We start from the raw sequence: 13,893 nt of genomic DNA on the forward strand, positions 1-13,893 counted from the left end.
TTTTATTCACCCGGCCTAATAAGTTATTTCAACTTCTATTCTAATGACGCGTAATGACGTAACTGAATTACTTATATTAAACATGAAGTAATTCAATTACGTATCATTTTTACGCGTCATTAGAAAGTCATTTATAATAGCAAACAAAAAATATTTATTTAATTGATTTTTTTAAACAAAATAAACAAAAAAAGTGGTCGGAACTTTTAAAATCCTACTTTCAACAATTTTTGCTTTTAAGTTAGCAATGGTAAAAAGATAAATGTAAAAGATAAAAATTATTTAAAACATATTAATTCTATGGAAAAAGAAGAGCGACTAAACGAAGAAATACAATTTAAATTAGTTGGTTTTATTTTTAATTTGGCGGATTTGTTATATTAGTCGATTAAAAAGGTTTTGTAAGCAAGTTCATTAAAATGTTGTTGTTTAAAAGCGTTTCAAAAAGTTATTGCTTAATCACAGTTTATAAACATTACTAGAAGTTATTACTTTTAATATTATTTATTTTAACATTTTTTATTTTTGTTGTTATGTTACGACTTTTACGACGTTTACGGTTTATTTTTTATTTTAAACGGTAATTTAAATGGTTACGCGTATTAAAGATAATTCATCTAATGTAGATTAATTATATGTCAGTATTTTAGCTGAGAATAAAGCATCCATTATCAAAGATATTTACAAAAGTATTTCATGAATAAAGTTTGTCAATAATCTTGAAAAAAGGAATATAAAAAATCTATTATAACTATGGAAGTTTTTCATTCAATAGACTTTCCTGATCAAGTTTGCATTTTAGTAATATCTCAGTAAAACGTTTTAAACTACGAATGACTTTAGATTATTTATAACTTTGTTTTACTTATTTTGTATTAGTTCCTATTATTTTCATGTTCATGACTTTCTAATTTTTTTTTTCTTCAAAATAACTTTACGATGGAACTCGTTCCTCATTTTGATCGCCGTATTGAAAGTATGAAATATTCTTCGGCGCTGAAAATAAATGAATGGCGCAAAAAAAATACCGTACATTTAGTATACGATAAAGAAATGCTTCAAAAGTACAAAAATATGGAAGATAGACTTATATCTCGAATTGGAATTTGGATAGATATTAATCGAATCGAATCAAAAAAAGAGTACCTAATGAATAATAAAAAAGCTCATCCGGCAAAACGCATAAAACGGTTTCAAAAGTTTCACACTTTTGCTGGAGTTATATCAAAATCTCTGGAAAATTGGCACGAAAATACAAAAAAAGAAGAAGTTATTGCGGATTTGAACGTAACATCCGTCGCTCCGAGTCCAAAAAGTATTTTACAACATAAATTTTCTGAATTAATAATCGATAATGATACTAGCATTACAACTAGCGATATTGAAAAGAATAAAAAGTTTTTATTTTTGAATAAAGGTTCTGTAAACTTTTATGAAGGAAATGAAAAATCGAGTAATATTGAAGTTAAATCAAGTAATTTTGAACCTCAACAAAACACTACCGAGTCAGAAGATTCATTTAACGTTGAAACTGTGTATCGTCCAAACAAAAAAGGTTTCAGAAAAAAATATATTCGCCCCTCTATCTTTGAAATAGAGTCTTTTAAAAATATGCAAAATATATCAGAACTATCGTCATCAAAACTATCGAAAAGTGCGTGTGATTTAGATTTGAAAAATATTGATGAATCAACAAATTATACAAATAGTTTTCTTATGACCAACTTAGAAGATTCATTTCACTTTCAAGGGAAAATATACAACAGTATTGCTGATCGAAAAAAACCTCGCCCTATTTACTTCAACTCTATTCATCATAAAACTGATATCGGAGAAGTTTGAAGTTTTAATAATATATTAATAAAATATTAAAATTAAAATATAGTAATTAAACTTTTAGTTTGTATATATTTAATCAATTATTATTTATCACTATATAGAAAGTTTTAGAATTATGAGTTTATTTTCAATTTTTAAATTGAGCATGGAAAAAGTTTATTGTTTTCCATTTTAACTTAATATAATAATAAATGAAATTAAAGTAATTAGTTTGAATAGCTTGACAAAGATAGTTTAAATATTTGTAGCAGACTTAGCTTTAATATACCGGCAAATAAAACCCGCCTAATGAAATTGACAAAACCTGCAGTTGTATCCACTTTTCTACGATTAACTAAAGGAAAATTTGAGTGACCGTTAAAAATGAACTCTAAACGTCTGTTTTTAAAACGGAAGGAGATAAATGGTATACCCGTATATTACCCGCTCCGTTAATTTTTTCAGTTAAAGTTCCTCTGGTAGTTAGCTTTATTAATTAGTTTTCGTACTGTTTTTCTCATCGCATCTTAACGTTGCGATGCCAGCAAAAGGTTATAAAGTTTAAATAACCGCAGCCGGTGATTTTGTATATAATGATTGCAGCGTAATTTTTTAAATTTTTTTAAAATTCGCTTAAATACAAAAAAACTTTAAGAATTTGTATATACCCTTAGTTCTTTTTTTTGAGTTTATGTTTATGCCTCGAAGCTCGTAATGATTACAAAATTTCTCATAAATCTATTTTCTGTAATGTTTGCAAACGGATCAAATATTAAAAATTTTATTGTGACACCTTTCAAAAAACCACTATCTTCTTTATTGCACCAAATCGGAGGTTTTAATCTCTGAGAGTTTAAACTATATATTAACTCTAAAATGAGCTGCGCCACTGTGTACCTTGTAAACACTGGAGGAACCAGTCACTGGCGATAATCTACGATTGCGCTATTTAGTTAGGTAATCGCGAAGCAACTTTTTGCTATTTAAATCAGCCGCAAACTAATAGAAATTCAACTTTTTATTTACAAACACTAAAAATTGCTGAAGTTTTAATTAAATAGCTTTTTTATCGTTATTCTCGCAACGTACCAGAATTTTAACAAATAATCGTTGTACGTTGCAAAGATCGCTACAATCGTTTAATATTTTCTTAAATTCTAGAAATCCAGATTTGTAATTAAATATTTTACTAATCGTTATTCTAGCAATTAATAGAAAAGTTGAAAAAAAACCAAATTACTAATTCGAAAAAACTAAGAACAAGAGTTTATTTCATTTTTTAATACAAAAAACAACAAAAGTTTATTTTTTCTTATACATTTGATGAAGAGAAAGATTTCTGTGATCAAGATTTTCTACTTAGACGCGGAAGTCCTAACGAAGTCAAACTTATTTTGTAGATATGGGTCTATAAATATTAAAATTGATTTCATCTATTAACTCACAGTATGCGTTACAACTAAAGTTATTTACTTTTATTTGAATTTTAGTTTTTTTGTGTGCTTGTAAAAAGCTTCAACTCAATTGACGCCGTGTCCTTTTGAACTCTTAAAGGCTGGTTTTGAAATTGATGGTTCGGATTCAGAACCAAGCAGAGAGACAGAAAGTTCTTCTGAAGGTTGTGTACCTTAAGTGTTTTTGGCTTTGAAATTTGAGGATTGAGGTTCTTCCAATTGCGGTTGATCACCTGGCTCGTTTTCAGAAAATGTATCCCATTTTATATGTTTGTTATATAAAAAAGTTGCGGGGTGACATCCCGCCTCACCTTTAGCATATATATATATATATTTATAATATATATATATATGTATATATATATATATATATTTATTATATATATATATATATATATTTATTATTGCTCTGTTCTTTAAGAACATTGAGCACTCTACAAAATACACTAACATAATTTACATATATATATATATATATATATATATATATATATATATATATATATATATATATATATATATATATATATATATATATATATATATACATATATATATATATATATATATATATATATATATTGGTACCTTTAATTGATTGAAGATTTTTAATGAAGTGTTCAAAGATTAGGTTCTCCGTTCTTAATTTTTATAATTTATTAGAGGTATTGCGTTTATCCTCATCCAGCAAATTTCTATATAAAGGCTTCTTACTTAGATCCTCAAAGACAAGTTCACTAAAGTGCATCATAACTCCCTTCGACGCACCAAGTGAGTTGCGGAACAACAGTAGTAAATAAAATTAAAAGTCAGAAGTAGTCGTGTTAGAAAGATAACATAAAGAAAAGTGGACCGACATTGCATTAGATGTTAGAATGTGCAAGTAAACTAAAAATGTTGCATTAAACTTTTTTTGTGATTATTAAGGTGCTCCCAGAAGTCCTTACAGCCTTATTATAGAGCACCGTGGAAGAGACTTTTACTAGGAAGCTCACTTCTTCTTCTATACTAATGTCGTTTAATGGGCTAGAACCGGCGTTGAACCTCGGACCTCTTGGTTCTTAGTCAGAACTCTAACAGTTGTCCACAGATTTTCTTTTACATCCTTTAAAACTCATTAAAATGTAATATTTGCCAGTTTGTTTTACCAAATTTAATTTAGTTATAGCAAACAGAAATAACTCTTCCTACTAAGTACCAGTTGCTTGCATTAGAACAGACTAATTGCTTTTACAGAAACCATTTGCCATAAATTCAACAAATTCCAAAAAGCCACAAACGGGTAGTTACTTTTTTTTTTAAACTCGACATATTGCGAAGCGATTTTCATAGAGAAAATCACTGAACAATTTATTGTGCGTTGATTTCTATCAAAAATATCGCTTTTTATTGAATAATAAAAAAAAATTGCTTTTGAACTAACCGTTAATGCGGTGTAACGCCAGTGCTTTTTGAATGAAGTAAAATCTCAGGAGAAATGGATTCAGTCATTTAAACTCATTATCGTGACAACCTTTGAGTTCAAAGATCTTAAAGCAACAAACTATGTCATTGCCTTACTTTAATCAGAAAATATTTCATAAGCTGAAGCTAATGAAAACTTTTATTGATGATTTTATCAGACTTCGATCTTCTTAGCCTAAATTCATTAATGAAACAAATTTATTTATTTTTTTTTTTGTTCTTTTTATTACATTATAAATAAGCATTTCGTTACAATATTTAAAATACAAATATATAATAATAAAAACATATATATATATATATATATATATATATATATATATATATATATATATATATATATATATATATATATATATATATATATATATATATATATATATATATATATATATATATATAATAATCGTTATTAAAAAATAAAAGAACGCGGGAACTCGTAGAAGACCATACGGTCTTGTCGTCGAGTACCGCTAAGAAATGATCGTGTTAAAATTTATAAAATATTTACAAGATAAGAAATAAGTTAACGAAGTAAGAAACTTAAAATATTCCGTTACAAATACAAGATACGTTATTAAATATTACAATTGTTAATGATGCATATATAATTTTTATAAACCAATAGTTAAATAGGGGGTAAAAAGGAAGATCACTAAAAAAAAAAAAATATCAAAAGTATATTGTTACATCTTCAATTGAAAAAATGAGTTCTTTAAGCTTTCGTTTAAAAGAAAAGTAGTTACTTTGATGAATAAAATCCTTAGTAAAATTTTTTTTAAACTATTTTATTCCATAAGAATGGTCCGCGATAATCAATACAAAATTTAAAAAGATTTGTTTGAAAAATGGGCTGCCTAATAAAACTATCATTCCGCAAAATGTATTTATTTTTATCTTTCGATGAATACAAATTATGGAAAGAAATAGGGGATGAATTGGTTTTACATTTAAACATAAAACAAAGAATATTAAAAATGTTAAGCTCATATATATTAAAAACTTTCATTTCAAATAATAGAGGCTTGGCATGAGTATAACGGTCTTTAAAATATATGAGACGTGCTACATGCTTCTGCTGACAATAAAGAGGTTTAAGTTTAATTTTCTTTACACTACCCCAAGCAATGTTTGCATAGTTTATGTGACAATGAATAAATGAGTGATATAATTGTACTAAAGTACGTTTATTTAAAACATTTCTTGCTTTGTACAATATTCCTATACTTTTTGAAATTTTACTTGATAAGTTTTTAATGTGACTTTTCCATGTAAGATTTTCATCTATACAAACACCTAGAAAGTTGGTTACTGTTACTTGTTTAATTTTTATATTGTCAATAACAAGATGAGGCATGTTAATTGGCAGTTTATGTTTTTTGATAAGAGGATGGAAAAGAACCCATTTAGTTTTATCAATGTTAAGAGATAATTTGTTAGTCTTAAACCAGTCAGATATTTTGATTAACTCGATGTTCAAGCAACTAAATAAAGTAATGCTTTTGTGTGACATGAATAAATTGGTGTCATCAGCAAACATAATTGTTATTAAATCCGAGGCTTTGTATAAATCATTAATATAAATAAGGAAAAGAAGAGGTCCTAATATGGATCCTTGAAGAACTCCACATGTAATATTTAACAAATTTGATGATAATGTTTCATCGGCGTAAACAAATTGTTTGCGATTAGTTAAATAACTTTTTAACAATTTTAAAACATTGCCTGTTATACCACAACATTTTAATTTTTTAGCAAGAATTTTATGATTAATGATATCAAACGCTTTCGCTAAATCAATAAATACTCCCAATGTGAATTTAGAATTATTAAATGAGTCTGATATACTTCTTGTAAGCTGAATAATTGCATGCTCTGTTGAATTATTTTTTTTAAATCCATATTGCATGTTATATAATAATTTGTTTGATAAAAGGTGATTGTATATTCTGTTGTACAAAATTCTTTCTAAAATTTTAGAAAAAACAGAGAGGATAGAAATTGGACGATAGTGTTTAACATTAGTTTTTTCTCCTTCTTTAAATATAGGAATAATTTTTGCTATTTTTAAATCATCAGGAAAAACTCCCTGATTAATAGAGCATTTAAAAATTTGGAAAAGTATGTCTTTTAAAACGTCAAAACAGTTTATAATAACGTTCCCATTGACATCATCTGGACCAACTGCTTTATTTGACTTTAACAATTTATAAGCACTTTCAAAATCTTCAAAAGACAAACCAAAAAAATTTAGATACGAGTTTAGAGGGTCATATGTTGCCTTAAATGATTTTTTAGGGTTTGGAATTATTTCGACTAGGTTTTGTCCCACAGATACAAAATATTTATTAAATTCGGAAGCAATTGTTTTTTGATCAAGAATAAAATTATCATCTACTTTAATAACTGAGGGCAAAGATTGCGATGTTTTTTTAGTGTTACCCGTAATTTCGTTTATTAGTTTCCAAGTGCGTTTAGAGTTTAATTTGTATTTTTCAAGTAAATTAGTGTAATATATTAATTTTGAATTTTTCCTTAGGCGTTCAAATAGTCTTACGTAATTTTTAAAATTGGTCTTACTCTCAGTTGTTTTCAATTTTAAATATTTAATATAAAGTTTTTGTTTAATTTTAGATGATTTCAGAATACCTTTAGTAATCCATGGCGATTTAATTTTTTTATGTTTGTAATTAATTTCTACTTTGGGAAAATTGATGTCATAAATTTCATAAAAAATTTTAAAAAAAGATTTGTATATTAAATCAATGTCTTCAGAAAAGTTAATAATATCCCAATTTACTAAAGAAAGTTGATATTTAAAAGATTCTAGGTTTTTATTATGAAAAGTCGTTTTTTAAATGATTTTTTTTCATTATATAAAATTTTCGCATAAATATCTATTGAAAAGAAAATAGGGAAATGATCAGATATGTCACTTTTAATAATGCCTTTTTTAAGCGAATTATTAAAAATATCATTGGTTATAATGTTATCAATTAAGGAAGTTGTTGTTTGAGTAATTCTTGTTGGTTTGTTTATTAGAGGAACTGCTCCATTTTCAAATAGGCCATTATAAAACCCATTAATGTCTTTTTTGACGTGATACTCAAAGCAATTTAAATTCAGATCACCAAATATGTAAAGTAATTTCTTTTCGTGGTTGATTTTATTTACAATATCGTCATGTAAAAATGAACTAAATGTATTAATTTCGCCAGTAGGTGTGCGATAACAACAGCTGATTACAATATTTTTAGTTTTATTGCTTAATATTTCAATCGTTAAAACCTCTATATTGACGTCAGAAATACTCATGTCATGCCTAACAAAATACCGTAGGTTTTCTTTTACATAAATAATTAAACCACCGCCGCGTTTGTTTGTTTTCCGCCCTAATGAAATTAAATTATAGCCCGGTATTTTAAAATTATTATCTAAATTTGAGTCAGCAGAACTACACCAGGTTTCAGTTAGGCAAATTACACTAAAAATAGTTAGATTTTCCTCAAAACTATTGCAAAGATTTTCAAAATTTTTTTTTAAACTTCTTATATTTAAATGAATTGCATTAAATTTATCACGCTCAAGAAATTCTTTTATTTCAAAAGTATAAAAATAGCTGCAGTTGCTTTGTAAAGCATCTGTTTCACTAAAATAACTTTGATCCGGATCGGACTCTTTGTTAAGTATAAAATCATTAAATTTAAAAATGTCAAAATTTTTAGAGCGACTTTAATCCATTTTTAATTTAAAAACAATAAAAATTAAAAATAAATAAATAATAAAGATAAAATCAATAACTCTAAAATAAAAGAATTTCTTAAAAGTCGCGCGTTACAAGTTTATTATATACAACTTTAGCATATTTACCATTGGCTTTCAAATCTTTTGCTTCTTTAAATAACTGTTTTCGCAATTCTAAAGTTCTTTCACTGTAGTCTTCATTTACGTATAATCGATCGTTCCACAATTTTAATTGAACATAGTTATCCAACGCAGTTTTTTTGTCTTTGTAGTTTAAAAATTTAACTATTATGGTTCTGTTGTACTTTTTTCCATCGCTACTTTTTTTTCCTGTCCTGTGCGCCCGTTCAATTTCAGCATTACTTTTAAATCCAAGTTTTGTCTTTAAAACATTTTGAATCTTTTCCTCACTCAATTCCCACGTTTCATTTTCATCTTCTTCAATTCCCGTAAACCTTAGGTTATTTCTTCTGCTCCTGTCTTCCAACTCAGCTAGTTTGTCTTTGACAACAACGTTTGTCACTGTGGACCAGAGTGACCGCCAGGTTAAGTTGTTCCCCAGGTCTGATTTTTCTTTTTCAATAGTTGGGTATACATAAGTAGACACCATTTATGACATTAAAAACTTCTGAGTGATTGGACAAAGTCAAAAAAAATTTGCTCAAAAATATTTATTTTTAGCCATAAAAATCTTAATAAATTAGGTGAAAACTCGGTTGAAAGTCCGCGAAATTATTAAATTGTATATACAATGGCGGACTGTTTACATAAAACGTGTGCTGTTTGTCTTACACAGTTCGGGAAAAAGTCATCTAAAATTCAAAAGATCACTCCAGCAATTGAAACAAAGATAAAAACTTTCGTCTGGAGTCAGTATAGTTTAGATGTAACCAACTATCCCAAGGTTATTTGTAACAATTGCCACAGAAACCTCTATGATCTCGACAAGAACAAGGTGGAGTACCTAGGGAACTGGATAGTGAAGATATCCAAGGTAAAATTCATGTTAATCTGTTTTTTTATGTATAATAATTATTATTAATTTCTAGTTAATACTTTGTTATATTTACAATCACACAGTTTCTTAACTAAAAATATAGAACAGATTTTTTTTTTAATACATGTTATTACAACATTTACTTGGTACATGTTATTAATACATATACATGTATTAAAAAATAATACATGTGTTATTAAAAAAACTTTCAGTTTTTCTATTGTATGCGTAGACTTAAAATGTATATAACTTTATATATTATATATACAGCACGATAAGTATATGTATATACATATACTTAGTTTAAGTATGACATGCATGGAAGTATTTGAGTATAATATGTATGTATGTAGACTACATACATACTACATACATACTACATATATACTACATTGTAGTATATAAATATTAGTTATACAAAACATGTATATAAGGTTGTATAAGATAAACAACTAATTACTATTTATTTATTAACTATTTATTTACTGTTTACAGTGTAAGCTTAAAATTTAATTATATAGTATATATAGTTAAACTTACATAGTGTATAGTAAAATACCATTTAGTATGCTAAAATAATATCACTTACTGATCAATATTTTTTCCATTATTTTAGATTGATAGATTGCATCTTAGAAGATCATCAAATATCAAAGACATTGTTGATGAAATCAGTGCTTCTAATGATTCTGAACATGCAAAGTCTTCCAGACTATGTTCAACATGCTTTGGCTTTGTAGGTTAGAATTTTATTATTATTGTTGTTTTATTTTTTCATATATATAATGCTTCATATATATAATGCTTCACATAACAAAATTTATTGTACTTAATAAAATATTTAGTTAATTAAAAATTTTGTTCATTTGTTTTCAAACAAAAATATTTAGTGCAAGGAGTGGCTCATATCTGTACAGAGAGCAGAGCTGTGAACAATCTCATTGAAGCGGCAGAACAGCTTGGACCTAAATATTTAGAACGGGTAGCCTCAGGCAAGTATATTAAGCTGTTCTTTAATATAAATACATATTTAAAATTCCAAATAATAAACATATTTTATTTATGTATGTTGCCAGGTATACTTAAGCACAAGATGGAAGCTGAAAATATTTGTAGAGGACAGAAGTTTCAGTTGGCTACTCAAGGGTCTCCTTTGAACATTGTGGTTGGAACTCCTGACAAAAAAACTGACCGAATTGAGCTGAAACAGGTGTCCTTTGGTACTGTTATGGAGTTGGTTAAATCTCTTGAGCTTTCAAAAAATCAAACAAAGAATTTTTGTTCCAAATATAGATCTAGTATGGGAACTCAAACCTGTATTGAAACGAACATCTTTGAAAAAATTGAAGCTCTCCATAACCGTATAGATGAATTTTACACTTCTAAAGAAGTAGGTTTTATGGATGGAGAAGAAGCCATTACTAGAACATTGGTTCATTTAAAAGATACATCTACATTTACATATACAGCACGTCATTACAGAAAGAGGAATAGATCCACATGACTCCATATTGAGAATAGCTATGGATTCAGGTCAGGGATTCCTTAAAGTTACTGTAAATGTGTTTAATCCCCTGGAAAAAACTTCTTCAGATTCAGAGCTAGATGATGCTGGAGTAAAAAGATCCTTTCTTATAGCAATTGTTGAGGGGGTTTCTGAAGCTAACGATAATCTTTGGAAGCTTATTGAGCCCCTGAATTTAAACGATGTAAAGTTTTACGTTGCATTTGATCTAAAATGTGCAAATTCAGTGTTTGGAATTAGTAGTCATGCTGGGAAATACAGTTGTTTATATTGTGAGGGATCCTGCACTCTTGAGCCTGGAATTAAAGAACACTTAGGTCATTGGATGATCATTATAACAACTTTACCCTTGACGGAAAGAAGAAGTCAAAAATGTCACACTTTAAAAATGTTACAAATCCAAGACTTTTGTACAAAGAGGAAGATCCTGAAACTCTTCTCGAAGAGTTGGTTTCTGTTCCTGAGCTCCATGTTCTAATGGGAATAGTAAATAAACTTGCAGTACTTCTAGTTAGTGTATGGCCTTTGTTTGAGAAGTGGTTACAATCAAACTACATCTTGTTTCGAGGATACCAAGGCATAGGGCTTGACGGAAACAATGCAAGCAAGTTCCTGAAGTTGGTGGATATACTTGAAAGAGATATTATAAACAATGGAAAATATGACTTACTACCAATAGTAAACTGTGTTAGAAAGTTTAAATGCCTTCAAGCAGAAGCATTTGGTATGGTAGCAGGGGATAACATCAGCACTGCTGTTCTGGAGTTTAAAAAGTCCTATGCAGATTTGATTGAATACGTGCATGCCACATTTGAGGGTATCAAGCTCAGTGTTACATGGAAAGTTCACATAGCAGTATGTCATATACTTCCTTTTCTTCATTCTACTGACTGCGGCCTAGGAGTTTACTGTGAGCAAACAGGAGAAGCTATTCATCATGAATTCAAAAAAACATGGAATAGATACAAACGAAGAGTTAACCATATAGATTATGCAAAACGACTAAAATCCAGTGTTGTCGAGTTTGCATCAAAAAACATTAAATAAACTGAATAATTATATAATTTAATTTAATGTTTATAATTTCAAGTATATATTGTAAAGTATATTATTTATAGATTTAGACTTATATTATAACTAGTTAACATAAAGCTTTTTTACTTTGTGCTTTTATTTGTATAGGATAAGTTACACCTATTTTTTAATTTTTTTTTTTTCAATTTTTTTTAACACCCTAGAAGTTTTAAATGTTATAAATAGTGTCTTCCCAAAATGTTATAAATAGTGTCTCCCCAAAATGTTAGAAATAGTGTATACCCAACTATTGAAAAAAAAAATCAGACCTAGGGAACATTTTAATCTGGTGGTCACTCAGGTCCACAGTGATAAGTATAGCTATTTTTTGATTTTTTTGTCTCATTTTTTTTTTGAAAATTCCAACACCCCAGAAGTTCTAAATGTTATAAATGGTGTCTACTAATGTATATCTAGCTATTGCAAAAAAAAAATTAGACCTGGGGAACAACTCAACCTGGCGGTCACTCTGGTCCACAGTGTTGTAATATCATTTTGGTTTGATGTTAAGTTTGGCTTTTTTTTTATTTCAGAAAGTTCTTGAACAATTGCTTCATATTTCTCGCTAAGAAACTCCGCCGATTTCTTTAGTTCATTAGTTTCTATTTTTAGTTTTGTATTTTCTTCTTGAAGATTAAATAGCTTAATTTCCATTTTATCAAACTTCTCGTTAAATATTTTTAATAAAGTATTCTCATGAATATCTAACAGGTCTTTAATTTGAGAAACGGTAAATTTAGCCATTTTTAATTTAGTTTACAAAAGCACGTCCGTTCACGTCAAAAGTTTTTGGGTAATCCGTTTTTTGCGTAATTGCGTAATATTTAGATGAATTTTAATTGTCTCCTGTCAAACAAATTGGTTTCCAATCACACTTTGGTTCAAAAGAGAACAAGGAAAAGCAAGACTGTTCACAAAAAAGCCAAAAACGAAGTTCATTTTAAAAAAATGAGGAGAAACAGCTTGAGGTAAACGTATTCAATACCAGTCTCAATACTATAATTCAACGAATAAGAGACAGATTTCAAGCAGCGGAATGGACAATTGAATCTGTCATTTCGAAAAGGGTACAAGTCCATTTACTAAAACTTTTCAAAATCAACAAAAATATGATTTTTATTAAAATAATGTCTAGGTTGCTAAAGAAATTAAACATAGAAGTAGATAAATAAAGAACGTATATAACTTATGTATTTTTTATTTTTTATAAAAAAAACATAAATCATACAGAAATTTTTAATTCAAAATTATAAACTAACTGCTAAAAGTTTTGGACTTATGTCCTTTTCGAAATGACAGGTTCAATTAATAATTCGTACTCATGGCTAATAGAATTTAATAATAGGTTGAGTGATAATTTAGTATTTGAATCATCTAGTATGGAAGAGAAATGCAAAAACTTGGCGCAAACCTATGTCAACAATGTGGATAAAGAAAAACATAATAGAGAGGTTTGTCAACTGGATACTCTGGAGCGCTAATTTCTTAGCTTTAAAGAAATTTCTCTCTTCGATTAAGTTATTGAATAGGGTCTATCAGACTGGTCTAGAGTCTCTCTTCGAATTTATAAGCATTTTGCTACGCATTTCTACACTTTCCAGTTTTTGTTGCCGAAGGAGAGCGATTTTTCAGTAAGCGGTTTTTCAGTTTTTCGAGTCAAGAGAGCGCTAAGATTTACAATTACTCAAGACCAACTTACTAATCTCATAGTTATATCTATTGAGCACGATCTTTCAAAAATTTTGTGCTACGACAAATTCATTTCGCTATGAATAAAAACAGGAGTCAATTTCTCACGAAGCAGACCGTAGAAGATC

The 13,893-nt window shown here is 28.0% G+C and overlaps 2 protein-coding genes across 3 annotated transcripts; one reads left to right on the forward strand and one right to left on the reverse strand.

Moving 5' to 3' along the window:
* Positions 1–4,906: 4,906 nt before the first annotated feature.
* On the reverse strand, positions 4,907–9,090 carry LOC136089600 (uncharacterized). Its single transcript, XM_065815652.1, has 4 exons — positions 8,607–9,090; positions 7,673–8,413; positions 5,979–7,535; positions 4,907–4,911 (listed from the first exon to the last, which is right to left on the reverse strand). Exons 1-4 carry the CDS (start codon positions 9,088–9,090, stop codon positions 4,907–4,909), a joined length of 2,787 nt encoding a protein of 928 aa, XP_065671724.1.
* LOC136089354 (uncharacterized) lies at positions 9,068–12,162 on the forward strand. 2 transcript variants are annotated; one of them, XM_065815324.1, is made up of 4 exons: positions 9,072–9,474; positions 10,094–10,217; positions 10,368–10,469; positions 10,554–12,162. In XM_065815324.1, the coding sequence occupies exons 1-4, from the start codon at positions 9,232–9,234 to the stop codon at positions 10,979–10,981; spliced, it is 897 nt and encodes a 298-aa protein (XP_065671396.1). In that variant the 5' UTR covers positions 9,072–9,231; the 3' UTR covers positions 10,982–12,162. The 2 variants fall into 2 exon arrangements, with proteins under 2 accessions (XP_065671395.1, XP_065671396.1); XM_065815323.1 differs by having other exon boundaries at positions 9,068–9,474; positions 10,368–12,162.
* Positions 12,163–13,893: the final 1,731 nt, after the last annotated feature.

This window comes from Hydra vulgaris, chromosome 13, assembly GCF_038396675.1.
Source record: "Hydra vulgaris chromosome 13, alternate assembly HydraT2T_AEP".
In the NCBI taxonomy this organism is placed as follows: domain Eukaryota; kingdom Metazoa; phylum Cnidaria; class Hydrozoa; order Anthoathecata; family Hydridae; genus Hydra; species Hydra vulgaris.

Coding starts and splice junctions, on each gene's coding strand:
- LOC136089354 (XM_065815323.1), top strand. CDS start 9,232: ATGGCGGACTGTTTACATAAAACGTGTGCTGTTTGTCTTACACAGTTC. Junction 9,475..10,093: donor GGATAGTGAAGATATCCAAG/GTAAAATTCATG, acceptor CCATTATTTTAG/ATTGATAGATTGCATCTTAG. Junction 10,218..10,367: donor AACATGCTTTGGCTTTGTAG/GTTAGAATTTTA, acceptor AAAAATATTTAG/TGCAAGGAGTGGCTCATATC.
- LOC136089600 (XM_065815652.1), bottom strand. CDS start 9,090: ATGGTGTCTACTTATGTATACCCAACTATTGAAAAAGAAAAATCAGAC. Junction 8,414..8,606: donor AAAAGATTTGAAAGCCAATG/GTAAATATGCTA, acceptor TACTTAACAAAG/AGTCCGATCCGGATCAAAGT. Junction 7,536..7,672: donor TAAAAAAGGCATTATTAAAA/GTGACATATCTG, acceptor AACTTTCTTTAG/TAAATTGGGATATTATTAAC.